Raw genomic sequence first — 15,423 nt, 5'->3', positions numbered from 1 at the left:
GCCGAATTCAAGAGTTGGTCACTTAACTGACAAACCCTCCCATAAAAGTTTTAATCTTTGCCACCACATTTTATTACTGTGGTGAGCTGGTAAATGAAAATGCTCAAATGTAAAATGAGTATTTTGAATTTTTTTTTTTTTCAACATTTATTTATTTTTGGGACAGAGAGAGACAGAGCATGAACGGGGGAGGGGCAGAGAGAGAGGGAGACACAGAATCGGAAACAGGCTCCAGGCTGTGAGCCATCAGCCCAGAGCCTGACGCGGGGCTCGAACTCACGGACCGCGAGATCGTGACCTGGCTGAAGTCGGACGCTTAACCGACTGCGCCACCCAGGCGCCCCTAAAATGAGTATTTTGAAATTGAGATTCAATTAATTGAGTTAACCGGACAGTAACTTCAGATTTCCCAGATGAAATGAAATGTACGTGCTCTATCTGGTAGTACTTTTCCTTTGATAGCTTTTTATACATTTTAAGTTGGTATGATTTTATTTTTATTCACATAAATTTTAATTTTCAGTCTCAAATCATGTGTTCCTACAACCTCTTAATTCTATAAAGGCATCTACTTTTCACTAAATCATAATTTGGGACAACTGTGGTGAGTTTTAGCAAAGCTATCTTTGAGTAATCTTCCCACTGCCATTTATAACTTATTTTAAATATTTTTACAAATAATTTGCTCATTTCGAAGCTCAGTTACTGTCATGTGGGCATAAGTTTGTCCAGTACAAAGAGAATTGTATCTCTCTGTGATTTATTAATTTGGCATTGGATCTCCATTTTCAGACCAAGGAGGGGTTGCAGGATTCTTGTTTAGCAGAAATGGAGTTAGTAGGGGAGAGAGCTGTAGGAGCTGAGGTCAGGGAGGGGGGTGGAAGCAGGAGCCATTGGAATGACTTTACTTTGGTTCTGAGATAGGACTCTATTAGAAGGATAAGAGCAGAGGATTGGATATGTGAGGAACTCTGACGGTAACTTAAGCCTGTAATAAAAAAAGAGGGAAAACCTTTCATAATGTAGAATTTACGACTGCTGTGCCCACTATGTCCCCATTTCTTTTTGAGACTTCTGTAGGTTATGAAGCTTTGCAAATTCACCAGTGGAGAACAGATAGGCTGGATTCATTATCTAAATGACATCATCCTGACTAGGCAGGGAGATATAACACCTTTTGTTCTTTAACTGAATTCAGTAAGTAGGAATGTGTACGTGTTAGGAAAAGATGGTTAATTGATGTATGTGTTGATATTTCTCAAAGTACATATGTTAGAGTTGTATATTATTAACATAATTTAATAATAAGATGATTTATAAAATCAGTAACAGAAATGTCTTATTAGGTAGTTATGAGACAACTTCAACAAGAACTGGCTGATACTCTGAAGAAACAGTCTATGTCAGAGGCTTCCCTGGAGGTTACATCACGTTATCGTCTTAGTTTAGAAGATGAGACACGGGATCTAAAGAAGAAATTAGGTCAAGTCAGAAGTCAGGCATGTATTAAATGTAATCTGTCAACAGCTAACTTATAGCTGGTTAAATAATATAAAGTGTTTTAGGATACTAATTTCCATAGACCACTTCCTTTTGTATTTTCATTATAATTAATTCATTATGATTTTAGTATCTTTACAATGCATTTATTTCTTAAACTCTTTTATTCTATTTGTGTTATATATTTTTTCTTATAATATTTACTCTTAGGAAAGTTGAGGCTTTTGTATCCTTCCTCACAGGAATTGAGACACTTTTTTTTCTTTGTTTAATTTAAAATTTTTTTTTAAAGTTTATTTATTTTGAGAGAGAAAGAGCAAGAGAGAGTGTGTGCATGCATGTTAACAGGGGAGGGACAGAGAGAGGAGAGAGAGAATCCCAAGCAGCGTCCATGCTGTCAGTGCAGAGCCAACGTAGGGCTCAGTTTCATGAACCATGAGATCATGACCTGAGCTGGAAGCAAGAATTGGATGCTTAACTGACTTAGCCACCCAGATGCCCCAGTAGATGCTATTATTCTTCTTATTATTTTTAACGTATTCATTATTGAGAAACAGAGACAGCATGGGCATGGGGAGGGCAGAGAGAGGAGGAGACACAGAATCTGAAGCAGGATCCAGGCTCTGAGCTGTGAGCACAGAACCTGATGCGGGGCTCAAACTCACAAACTGCGAGATCATGACCTGAGTCGAAGTCAGATGCTGAACTGAGCCACCCAGGCGCCCCAGTAGATGCTATTATCTTCATTTTATAGATGCAGAAACTGAGACACAGAAGTTTTAAGTATTTTGCTCAAGGTCATATAGCTCCTCACCAGCAGAATTGGGAATTCAGACCCAGGCATTTTGGCTCCTACTAAGATACTGCTTCTCAAACTATTCCATGAAATATCTTGTTGCCATTGAAAACAACATGTTAAGTTACATAATCACTAGAACAGCAATGTCATTCACCTATGTGAATATTTGAAATCATAGTTGATGCGGTGCTGGGAGTATGAAAACAGAAATGTTTACCATAAGGTAATTCCCTATATTTCCTCCGTTTGACCAGTAGATAAATTTGTATGTTTATCTGATCATATATAATTTAAAAACATTAAAACTGTTATGTTTTTGTAGTAGAGTAAGGTTGGTAAGCTCTTCTGTAAGAGTATTTAAACATTTTCGGTTTCGTAGGCCATAGTCTGTTGTAGCAGCTCAGCTCTGCTGTTATGACCTAAAAGTAGCCATCAGTCAGCATGTAGAGGAGAGTGTGGCTGGGTCCAGTAAGATTTTAGTTACAGGGGCACTTGGGCGGCTTAGTTGGTTGAGCGTCCTGACTCTTAATTTCCACTCAGGTCATGATCCCAAACCCCACATCATGAGACCCGTCATGAGACCGAGCCCCTCATCAGGCTTCTCCCTGAGCTTGCAGCCTGCTTACGATTTTCTCTGTCTCTCCCTCTGCCTCTCTTCCCCACTTGTGCGCGCGGTCTGTCTCTCTCTCTCTCTCTCTCTCTCTCTCTCTCTCTCTCTCTCTCAAGTAAAAAAAAAATGTAGTTATAAGAACAGGTGATGGTGTTCTACTAGATCGCCAGTAGTTAAAATTACTACTTTTTCTTTATTCTAGTTGCAAGAAGCACAGGATCGACATGCAGAGGCTGTAAGATATGCTGAGAAGACGAAAGATCATATGCAAAAGTATAATTTAAACCTCACAGAAAATAGCTTGATTATTTATAAAGTAGATAAGCAGTGTAGTATGAGAAATGTATTAGTTATGCCAGTATATCATTGTTAAGCTGGATACAAATTCCAGCTTTGAGCTATTTTGAAATGCAGATTGTGGCATATTATCTCTCAATGTTGCACCTTACCCACAAAACACAACGAGAAAAATGGCACAATTGCCAAATCCTCCTCTTGATAAAATTTTAAGGATTTACGTAATGCCCTCATTTGTTCAGAAATTATATGGGTTTTTTTTAAAATTTATGTGTGAGAATAATTATCTTAAGATCTCTATTTTAGGCTAGAGGTTAAAAATACCAGGCAAGAAGAAACCATCAAACAGCAAGCGGCCCAAATTCAAGATCTTCAGAGCAACTTGTTAAGGACAAGTTTGGTAAGTCAGTCTCTTAATGTCTGCCCTACTGAAAAGGAATCCTTATTTCACTAGTGGTAGTACATAAGAATGTTTTGGATCATATGAAAAATCTCACAGATCGAAATATTAGGTTCATATTGTTCCTACTTGCTACTAGTGATGTAATTCTTCTATATAGATGAAGTGTATTGAATTCATAAAGTAATGATGTTTGTAGTGAGATTTTAATAAAAACATTGTGAGAGTCTAAGAAAAGCAACATTTTATATACACCACAGTGAGCGTTTGGTTTAGTCCACCTTTTGGCTATTGTGGATGATGCTGCTGTGAACGTTGGCATACAGATGTGTGAGTCCCTGCTAATATTTTTCAGCGTGTTTCAAACTTCCCCAAACTTTGAGTGATCATTTGATCTTGAGTTCTGGCTTTCTCTTGCAATCTCAACCCTTCAGTGAGAGTTTGAGAACAGGTTATTTTAATGATGATTTGTTGTAATTTGTAATTACAAATTTGCAATTTATTGTCTTCATCAAGAATGACTAGCAGGTCGTTATGCAAACGTCCTTCTCAAAGGAATGGACTTTTCTCTTTGTTGGATTTTGTAAAGGAAAAGAAATGCCAGTGAAAAACTAGAAATGGCTGCTCAGTCAGGGCCTTACCTAGTAACATAGTGCTCCTACCATTGCAAGTTCAGAAACTCATTTTTCTCCATTCACTTGAGTTAATCAGCCTTTCAGAGATTTCACAGTTCAATCTCAGAACTAAGACTAATGTGCAATTCAGGATTCTAATTTATTGATATGTAGTGAAACCCCAACTGTTTTCCAAGCAGAACAGTTAATGTCATCCCACTCTCACCCTCCTTTGTAGGATTTACACTGTACATCCTAAGTGGGAGCAATGAGATAGATACACTGACCCACTAGTTTCTTTCAGTCGCAAAAGCTATATAATATACATGCAGGTTTCATTAGAGAGCTATACCTGTCAGGGGAACTAGAACATTCTGTTGGCTGGCCCTTTTTGTGGCTGAAGAGACACTGAAAATTATTTTCTTTTCTAGACCTCTTATAAATGAGTCACATTGTTTTAGGGTACTTTTCATGCGAGTAACATGACACTATGTTGATCAGTCTTCTATGAATGAGAGTGCGAGGTGTTGTCCTACTACTGTGTCCTAAAGCAATCTTTAAGGTCTCAAAAACTAAAATTTGTAAGAATATCCGAAACTGATTAAGCTTTTATTAAAGAATAACGAGGGATTTTCTGTAGATGCCTATAGAAAGGAATTAGGGTTATGGCATGAAATTAGCTGCCACTTTAAGGTCTTCCCTGTGAAACAAAACTTTAGATAGCTTTCAGCCAACTCATAGCTCTGACTTCTCTAGAAGGTCCTTATCTCCTGAATCCCCAAGCCAGAGACTACCTGGGTTAAGGTTTGTTTTTTGGGGGGGGGGGGTGTTCTTTTTTATTAACTTTATATTTCATTTTTAAAAATTTACATCCAAATTAGCATATACTGAAGCAATGATTTCAGGAGTAGATTCCTTAATGCCCCTTACTCATTAAGACCATCCCCCCTCCCACAACCCCTCCAGCAACCCTCAGTTTGTTCTCCATATTTATGAGTCTCCTCTGTCCCGTCCCTGTTTTTATATTATTTTTGTTTCCCTTCCCTTATGTTCATCTGTTTTGTCTCTTGAAGTCCTCATACGAGTGAAATCATATGAATTTGTCTTTCTCTGACTTACTTATTTCACTTAGCATTAATACCCTCCAATTCCATCCACGTAGTTGCAAATGGCAGGATTTCATTCTTTTTGATTGCCAAGTAATACTCCATTGAATATATATACCACATCTTCTTTATCCATTCATCCATCGGTGGACAATTGGACTCTTTGCATACTTTGGCTATTGTTGATAGTGCTGCTATAAACATGGGGGTGCATGTGTCCCATTGAAACAGCACACCTGTATCCCTTGGATAAATGCCTAGTAGTGCAATTGCTGGGTCGTAGTGTAGTTCTGTTTTTAGTTTTTTGAGGAAACTCCATACCATTTTCCAGAGTGACTGCACCAGCAAAAGAGATCCTCTTCTCTGCATCCTCGCCAACATATGTTGTTGCCTGAGTTCTTAATGTTAGCCATTCTGACAGGTGTAAGGTAGTATCTCAGTGTGGTTTTAATTTCCCCGATGATGAGTGATGTGGAGCATTTTTGCCTGTGTCAGTTGGCCATGTCTTCTTTGGAGCAGTGTCTGCTCATGTCTTTTGCCCATTACTTCACTGGATTACTTGTTTTTTTGGGTGTTGTGTTTGGTAAGTTCTTTGTAGATTTTGGATACTAACCATTTTTTTTTTTAAATATATGAAATTTATTGTCAAATTGGTTTCCATAAACACCCAGTGCTCATCCCAAAAGATGCCTCCTTCAATACCCATCACCCACCCTCCTCTCCCTCCCACCCCGCATCAGCCCTCAGTTTATAAGAGTCTCTTATGCTTTGGCTCTCTCCCACTGTATCTGATATGTCATTTGCAAATACCTTCTCCCATTCTATCAGTTGCCTTTTAGTTTTGCTGATTGTTTCCTTCACTGTGCAGAAGCTTTTCATTTTGATGAGGTCCCAGTAGTTCATTTTTGCTTTTGTTTCCCTTGCCTCCAGAGACGTTTAGAATAAGAAGTTGCTGCTGGCAAGATCAAAGAGGGTTTTGCCTGCTTTCTCCTCAAGGATTTTGATGGGTTCCTGTCTCACATTGAGGTCTTTCATCCATTTTGAGGTTATTTTTGTGTAATGTACAACTTTTTATGTGAACATGTTTTCATTTCTCTTGGGTATATACCTATAAATACAATTGCTGGTTCATATGGTAACTCTGTTAAACCTTTTTGTTTGTTTGTTTTTGTTTTTTCAACCTTTTGAGGAGGGGCAGGCACTTGGATGGCTCAGCTGGTTGAGTGGCCGGCTCTTGATTTCAGCTCAGGTCATGATCTCAGGGTTGTGGAATCGAGCCCTACATTGGGCTTTGCTCTGAGCATGGAGCCTGTGTGGGATTCTCTCCCTCCCTCTCCTTCTGTCCCTCTACCCCACTTGTGCACTCTCTCTAAAATAAGTTTAGAAAAAATGTTTTTCTTGTTTAACCTTTTGAGGAACTGCCAGACTGTTTTCCAAAGTGGCAGCAACATTACATTTTCATCAGCAGTTTTTGAGAGTTCCCATTTTTCCTGACTCTTGCCAATGTTTGTCATTATCTGTTGTTTTTATTATAACAATTCTAGTGGGTGTGAAATGGCATCTTGTGGTTTTTGGTTTGCATTTTTCTTATAACTAATGATGTTGAACATCTCTCTTTTATTTTCGAGAGAGACAGTGTGAGCAGGGGAGGGGCAGAGAGAGAGGGAGACACAGAATCTGAAGCAGGCTCCAGGCTTCCAGCTGTCAGCACAGAGCCCGATTTGGGGCTCGAACCCACAAACCATGAGATCGTGACCTGCGCCAAAGTCGGACGCCCAACTGACTGAGCCACCCAGGCACCCCGAACATCTCCCTTTTAATGTGATTTTTATCCATTTCTATATCTTCTTTAAACAACTAATCCATTCTTTTCCCCATTTTTATATTGGATTGTCTTTTCATTATTGGAAGAGTTATTTAAATATCCCACATACAAATCCCTTAGCAGATATGGGATTTTCAGATATTTTCTCATATTTAGTCGCTTGCCTTTTCACTTTCTTGATGGTGATATTTGAAGCATAGAAGTTTTTAATTTTGATGAAGTAAACTTAATCTGCTTTTGTCTTTTGGTGTCATGTCTAAGAAATCATTGCCAAATCCAGTCACAAACATATACACGTATGCTTTTTTCTAAGAATTTTATCATTTTAGCTCTTAGATTTTAAGTTAATTTTGTATATATGCTATGGGCTAGAGGTCTGATTTTATTACTTTGCATGTGGATATCCATTTGTCACAGTACCATTTGTTGCAAAGACTATTCTTGTTCCATTTAATTGTCTGACACCCTTGTTGAAAATCAGTTCACTATAATGTAAGAGTTTATTTTTAGATTCTCAGTGTTAATACATTGATCTATATGTCTATCTTTATGCCAGTACCATATCAAATTTTATGAAAACTCTTTCCTAGTTATCTTGACAATTACCAGTCACTTATGTAATAATAAAAAGTCAATGTAGTAGAACTTAACTTTGCTCCTATAGAGATTTTTGCTTCTGGAAGGACCCTTTCGCCAGCCTATGCCTTGCTGACCCCATGACTCGATGTGAAGTCAGGCTCAAAAAGATAAAATGCTCTTTCTTTAGTCTGTTCAGACATTTATTTACTTACTTACTTATTTATTTATTTATTTATTTATTTATTTATTTATTTATATTTTATTTTTTAAATGTTTTTTAGAGCATGCACAAGCAGAAAGAGGGGGCCTGGGGGGTTGGAGAGAGAGAATTTTTAGCAGGCTTTGCACTTGTGTGGAGGCTGACAGGGGTCTTGATCCCATGACCCTGGGATCATGACCTGAGAGTTTGAGGCTCAACTGACTGAGCCACACAGGTTCCCCTCCTGTTCAAACTTTTAGTTTCTCAGTCAGTGCCACCACTTTCATTTCCATCAAATCTTGGTCATAGAATCTCTTGACTCAGTCTACCATTTACTTCATTATATTTTATTATCTCATAATGCATGGACTAATCCATAGTTTTCACCATCTAGGAAGGAAAAGATTAACTCTGGGCTAGTGGTAATGCAAACTGGTGCAGCTGCTCTGGAAAACAGTGCGTAGGTTCCTCAAAACAATTGAAAATAGAACTACCCTATGACCCCTCAATAGCACTACTGGGAATTTATGCAAAGGATACAGGAGTGCTGATTCATAGGGGCACATGTACTCCAATGTCTATAGCAGTGCTTTCAACAATAGCCAAATTGTGGAAAGAGCCTAATGCCCATCAACTGATGAATGGATAAAGAGATGTGATTTATATATACACTGGAATACTACCTGGCAAGGAGAAAGAGTGAAATCATGCTATCTGTTGCAATGTGGATGGAACTGGAAGGTATTATGCTACGTGAAATAAGTCACAGAAAAACAGATATCGTATGTTTTCGCTCATATGTGGAACTTGAGAAACTTAACAGAAGACCATGGGGGAAGGGAAAGGGAAAAATAGTTAGAGAAGGAGAGGGGCAAACCATAGGAGACTCTTGAATGCAGAGAACAAATAGAGGGTTGTTGGGGGTGGGGGCGGTGGGTGAGAAGGGAAAGTGGGTGGTGGGCATTGAGGAAGGCACTTGTTGGGATGAGCCCTGGGTGTTGTCTGTAAGTGATGAACCACAGGAATCTACCCCCAAAACCAAGAGCACACTGTACACGCTGTATGTTAGCAAATTTGACAATAAATTCTATTTAAAAAAAGAAATGAAAGCGAGGGGATGGAGAAAAATTTATCATGTTAAAAGAAAAAGTAGTGATACTTTTGTCAGAAGAGTCCTTAAAACAAAGACTGTGAGGCACCTGGGTGCCTCAGTCATTTGAGCAACCGACTAGGTCTTGGCTCAGGTCATGGTCTTATGGCTGGTGGGTTTGAGCCCCATGTTGGGCTCCAGGCTGACAGCAAGGAGCCTGCTTGAAATTTTCTCTCCCCCTTTTTATGTCCCTCCCCAACCCTTTCTCGCTCAAAAAAAGTAAACTTAACAAAAAACAAAGACTGTAGCAAGAGCCAAAGAATGCTACTATATCATAATAAAGGGTACAATCCAATAGGAAGATCTAACAATTGTAAATATTTATGCACCCACCATGAGAGCACTCAAGTACATAAAACAATAACAAACATAAAGGAACTAATTGATAATAATACAGTAATATGGTACTTTAACACCCCATTTACACCAATAGATCTTAACAAAAAATCATGAAAAAATACATCTTAACAGAAAATCACCAAAGAAACAGTGGCTTTGAATGACAGAGTGGCCTGGGAGGGGCAGAGAGAGAGGGAGACACAGAATCTGAAACGGGCTCCAGGCTCTGAGCTGTCAGCACAGAGCCCGACGCGGGGCTCAAACTCACGGACCGTGAGATCATGACCTGAGCCGAAGTCGGATGCTTAACCGACTGAGCCACCCAGGCGCCCCAAGATGGTAACATCTTGAACTCAAGCCCTGAACCTGATGCCATGATAACTGAGACTTGCAGGAGGTACTGGGGGGGTGGGGGTAGTGAGTGTATTTTTCAGGTGGGAGGAATACAAACATTTGTGGCCAGGGGGTAAATTATACTGCTTTTTAAATGTGTCCATAGGTTTTAAATATTAATTCCATTAAAAAAAAAAAAAAAGACCATGGAACAACCTTAGTGATTTGCTCCTAATGAACAGAATATGTGAATATGATGCTGTGTGTATTCCAAGCCTAGGTGACAAAAGGCGATACAGCTTCTGCCTTGCTCTGTATCTCAGGTTGCTTACTTGGAATCTAGCTCCCCATCTAGTGAGGAAGTCTAGGCCACAAAGAGGGTCTAGGTGTGTCAGTTTAAGTGTTTCTGCTGCCTCCTGAACTGAAGTCCCAGGCAACAGCCAGCATCAACAACCAGACGTTAGTGAACAAATCTTCAAATGGATCCAGCCCCAAACCTTTCAGTTGCCCCACCTGAAGCTGAGCGGGGCAGAGACTAGCTGTCCTGGCCACACTTTTCCTAACAGATTTGTGAACAAAAGAAATCTAAACTTTGGGGAGTTTGTTAAGAAAAAACAAAAATGATAAATTGAAAAGTGGATGAAAAAAAGAGATAAGACACATAAACTTGTATAGGAGAATTGGTCTCCATTAAAGTAGGATGTAATAAATGTTAAGATTAATTTATTAACAACCAACGGTGCTAATGAGAAGAAGCAGATAACTAGAAGCAAGATCTAAGAAGTTTTTCCCCAGTTAGGATATTAGCTGTTCATTTTTCATATATGGCCTTTATTATGTTGAGGTATAGTTCCTCCAAGCCTACTTTGTTGAGGTTTGTATCATGAATGGATGTTATAGTTTGCCAAATTGTTTTTCTGCATCTATTGCAATATGATTTTATGCTTTTTTAAAAATATGAGGTATCACATTCATTGATTTGCAAATATTGAACCACCCTTGCAAACCAGGGGTAAATCCCATTTGTTACAGTGAATGATTTTTTTTTAATGTTTATTTTTGAGAAAGAGCATGAGCGGGGGAGGGACAGAAGAGAGGGAAACACAGAATCTGAAATAGGTTCCAGGGTCCGAGCTGTCAACAGAGCCTGACACTGGGCTTGAACCGACGAACCATGAGATCGTAACCTGAGCTGAAGTTGGATGCTTAACTGACTAAGCCACCCGGCTGCCCCTGGTGAATGATTTTTTAATGTATTGTTGGATTCAGTTCGCTTATTTTGTTGAAGATTTTTGCATGTTCATCAGACATACTGGCCTGTAATTCTCTTTGTGGTGTCTTTATCTGGTTTTGGTATCAGGGTAATGCTGGCATCATAGAATGAATTTGGAAGTTTCCCTTCCTTTTATGTTTTTCTGGAACAATTTGAAAAGCACAGGTATTGGGGCACCTGGGTGGCTCAGTCAGTTAAGCATCCGACTTCGGCTCAGGTCACAATCTCACGGTCCGTGAGTTCGAGCCCCGCGTCAGGCTCTGTGCTGACAGCTCAGAGCCTGGATCCCGTTTCAGATTCTGTGTCTCCCTCTCTCTCTGCCCCTCCCCTGTTCATACTCTGTCTCTCTCTGTCTCAAAAATAAATAAACGTTAAAAAAAATTAAAAAAAGAAAAAAAAGATGTTACCATCTTAATCAGGTGCAGTGGGGATAAGGTGCCTGGGTTATGGTATCTAAAGTATAGCCCCTTGAGTGCAAGTGCTCTCAATATGAGGACTTGAGAACTAAAGAGGCAGTTATTTACCACTCACAAATGCAACATTCTAGTCAACTGCTGAAGACTCTCCCGTTCAGAAAAAGATGGGAGGCACCCTAGTCTATAAGAGTTTTGAAATATAGCCTGATGCATGCTGTCAGTTCTTAAGTTAGGACTTAGTCCTAACCACGGAATACTTTCTCCATGTGTATTCCCTTTCTTTACTCTTTGAGCTCTTGGTTCCTTCCTTTTCATAAGGAATGACCTGTATTTGCAGCTGTTTTCTCATCCTGCTTCCTCCCTGTGGGACTTCTAAGACCCAAAGGCCTCTTTTCATTTTGCACGATTTGGTCTCTTTTAGTCCAAGCTAGCAAATAGTATGTTTGCTGCTGTAATTCTCTTACCTTTTTTGGTTTTCTGTAAATATTACTGGATTTCATGCCGTGTTTTAACAAAGCCAACCTCGCAAGTCCTTTTGAGATAAGCTTTTCGCTTCAGGTTTCCTGTGAAGCTCTTACATGACAATGCCTTTAAAATTCGTCTACTCTTGGGGCTCCTGGCTGGCTCAGTTGGTAGAGCATGTGACACTTGATCTCTGGGACCTGAGTTTAAGCCCCATGTCGGGTGTGGAACCTACTTAAAAAAAAAAAAATCTTATACTCTTAAGATCCTTAAAGAAATTTGAGGCACACCTTAAATCTTTCTGTTTTCCTGGTAGCACCCTGGATTTTCTCTTAACCCAAAAGCCATTTCTTCATTTTGGCATTATTTGACAGTTCAACATGTAGAGAGGCTGTAAATGAGAAACAGATATTTGAACCCAGTAAGTCCTGGTTCCTTTCTTTTTTTAAAAATTTTTTTTAACATTTATTTATTTTTGAGACAGAGAGAGACAGAGCATGAACGGGGGAGGGTCAGAGAGAGGGAGACACAGAATCTGAAACAGGCTCCAGGCTCTGTGCCGTCAGCACAGAGCCCAACGCGGGGCTTGAACTCACGGACCGAGAGATCATGACCTGAGCCGAAGTGGGCCGCTTAACCGACTGAGCCACCCAGGCGCCCCATCCTGGTTGCTTTCAATTGCATAGCCTTTCTTTAGTTTCTCTTTCCTATCCATTTTATTTTCAGGTATTTTGTAGCATGACTTCCCTTTCCTCCAGTGTCATTTTCTTCACTTGATTAGAAACCCTTGCTGTCAGCCTCTTCACAGGCCATCAGGTTTCCACTAAGTCTCGTGGAGGCCCTTTTTGGGTCTCATTCTTACACTTTTCTACATCTTTTCAGGTTCCACCTACCTCCTGGTTCAAAGGAAGTTTAGTTTTAGGTTTTTTTAAATAGCAGCACACCATTTTTAGTATCAGTATCTGTGGTAGTAATTTACTGCTGCATAATAAGCCACCTCAAAGCCTAGTAGTTCAAAACAGCATTTATCTTGTTCACTAATCTTTAGTTTAGGCAAAGCAGAGTAGGACAACTCATTTCTTCTTCATTTGGCATCAGCTGGGATAACTGGAAGCTGGAGACTAGAATCATCTAAAGGCTTGTTCATGCATGTGTTTGGCTGTTGAGGCTGGCCTTTGCCTAGGATGTTGGCTAGTCTCAGCTGGATTATCTACATGAAGACTCACTAGGTAGCCTGGGATTCCTCACAACGTGGTGGCTGGGTTCTAAGGGTGAGCTTCCCTAGAGAAAGAAAGTCAGATGGAAGCTATATCACATTTTCTAACCTGGCCTTAAAAATCACAGCAGTTCTGCATATTCTGTTCACTAGAAACCAGTTACTGAAGCCAGCATATATTTAAGGGGAGGAATTTTCACAGGAGAAGTATCAACGAATTTATAAAACCACTACATCCACTCACTTTGTCTTACCAATCATATATAATGGAAGGAAGTCCTTCCCAGCTCAGCATCACTGAAACTCCAGCCAGTTTTGTTGTTGTTGTTATTTAGTATGATCTCTATTTTGTAGAAAGTAACAAAAGATTACAAGATAACAGTATTGAATTAAATTTTTTTTTGCCTCAAAAAAATATGTGGATCATCCAATTAAATTTTTATACTGGGAGATATGATTTCTTAACCTGGAGAATCATTTCTCCTGGGAATGCAGTTCAAATTAGCATAAAGCATTTGCAGTTCAGAAAAAGGCTGTGGCATTAGAATCATTACTTATAGATTCATGAATTAGAGTCTTATTTTCAGAGTCTTGGTATTTTTTGACTCGGGCATACATAAGTCAATATGATATTGCTAAAACTTCTTTAAAAATTATGGAGTGTTAAGATGGGGGAAGGGCTAAGAGACTTTCTACTAAGAGGGGAGTTATTTTATGAAAGATAGGAAAGAATCATAGAAAAAGTGTAGAATCAAGTGCAAATGTTGTATAGTAAACACAATGATAGCAAAGATCTATTTCAGTAACAGCTGATGGCTTTAACTTTGCTCTTGATTTTCTGAGTTGTTAAGGTTCCACATTCTAAGACAGGGAACATTTTATTGCAAATGAATTTATTTAAAAATTTGAGTGCCTGGCTGGCTCAGTTACTCTTGATCTTGAGGTTGTGAGTTCAAGCCTCACACTGGGTGTAGAGATTACTTAAAATTTGAAAAAAAATTTTTGATAGTAGTTTTGAGTTAGACCCATTTCACTCCACTTCCAAACTATATTATTTTATTCATGCAGGCTGATGACCTTACAACAAAACCGGAAACTACATCTTCAAAATGTCTACACCTGGATGCAAAAAATCAAGTTCTTCAACAGGAGTTATTGTCAATGAAAGCTTTAGGAAAAAAATGTGAAAAACTAGAGAGCAATAGCAAGAAGTTACAACAAGAAGTCGTAAAATTGAAAAGTTTTATGGAAATGAATATGGTAGAACGCAGTCAAGTGGAACAGTATAAACGGGAGATTGAAGAAAGAGCACGACTGGAGATAGTAGAAAAATTAAAGGAAGTCAATCTGTTTTTACAGGTTAATTTATTGATCTGTAATGTGCTTTAACTCATTGCACTGCAAATTACATTTTGGATAGATGTATTACATAGGTTTCCTCTACTTGTTTTATGGTAATTTGTAGATTTCTAGAGGCATTTGTTCCTCCCTTTAAAGATTTCAGTTTTCATCATTATTCTCACTAAATTGAGAGGATAAGAAAAAAGTATGATTTAAACAACTATTCTCACTATTAAGAGGAAAGAAAAAATTATGATTTAAAAATTATACTGTACTTGGATTATTCTTGTTTATTTTTGACTTTTAAAATTTTGTCATTGATTCTATTTGAATTATCAGATTGCATGAATACTAATACAAGAATGATTGAACTTTAATTTTATAAATCATAATTTAATTCAGTTGACATTGATGATAAATATTTTACACGAGCTTTTTTTCATTTAAAATTGCTCTCTGAATAATTGACTCAGAACTAAAGGAAACAGGTATAATTATTCAGATTATAGCTATTTTAAAACTATCCTGTTAATTTGCTTTAGGCACAAGCAGCAGCTCAAGAAAACTTAGACCAGTTAAGAGAAAATGCTCATGCTTCAATGAGAAGTCAAATGGAACTTAGAATTAAAGATCTGGAATCTCAGGTCTCTACAATGAAGACTTCTCAAGAAGATTCTACTAAAACTGAGTTGGAAACATACAGGCAACTCTACCTAGAAGAGTTAAAAGCTAGAAAGTCCTTGAGAAATAAGCTGAACAGGTAAGTCAAAACAGAATCATAGACAAGAAATTTAGCTTATTAATTTGCCTCTAAAGCATGATTTCTGTGGAGCCAAGATCATGAGATGAGTAGGAAGTGAAAGCCAACTAGATCGTGTAATTTTGGAAAATGATGTTTCTAAGTGAACTTACTTTTGAAATGTTAGTCCAGGACGGTTTGCATCCCTCCTCTTTTTTTGGTTTT

The 15,423-nt window shown here is 38.5% G+C and overlaps 1 protein-coding gene across 16 annotated transcripts in view; it reads left to right on the top strand.

Annotated features, from left to right (window-relative positions):
* Positions 1 to 15,423, top strand: part of ANKRD26 (ankyrin repeat domain containing 26) — a 108,742-nt gene that overhangs the window by 85,934 nt on the left and 7,385 nt on the right. For 11 of the 16 annotated variants that reach the window (XM_040451123.1, XM_040451124.1, XM_040451131.1 and 8 more), the window contains 5 exons: positions 1,347 to 1,499; positions 3,112 to 3,182; positions 3,513 to 3,606; positions 14,187 to 14,477; positions 15,002 to 15,219. In XM_040451123.1, coding sequence (XP_040307057.1) covers positions 1,347 to 1,499; positions 3,112 to 3,182; positions 3,513 to 3,606; positions 14,187 to 14,477; positions 15,002 to 15,219 — 827 coding nt within the window. Of the gene's footprint in view, positions 1 to 1,346; positions 1,500 to 3,111; positions 3,183 to 3,512; positions 3,607 to 4,524; positions 5,074 to 14,186; positions 14,478 to 15,001; positions 15,220 to 15,423 lie in introns of those variants that run through there. The other 5 variants (XM_040451126.1, XM_040451128.1, XM_040451135.1 and 2 more) reach the window with 5 other exon arrangements.

This window comes from Herpailurus yagouaroundi, unplaced genomic scaffold, assembly GCF_014898765.1.
Source record: "Herpailurus yagouaroundi ecotype Mexico unplaced genomic scaffold, PumYag 203, whole genome shotgun sequence".
NCBI lineage: Eukaryota > Metazoa > Chordata > Mammalia > Carnivora > Felidae > Herpailurus > Herpailurus yagouaroundi.
The sequence above is the reverse complement of the archived record's forward strand: the minus strand, read 5'-3'. Positions and strand labels throughout refer to the sequence as shown.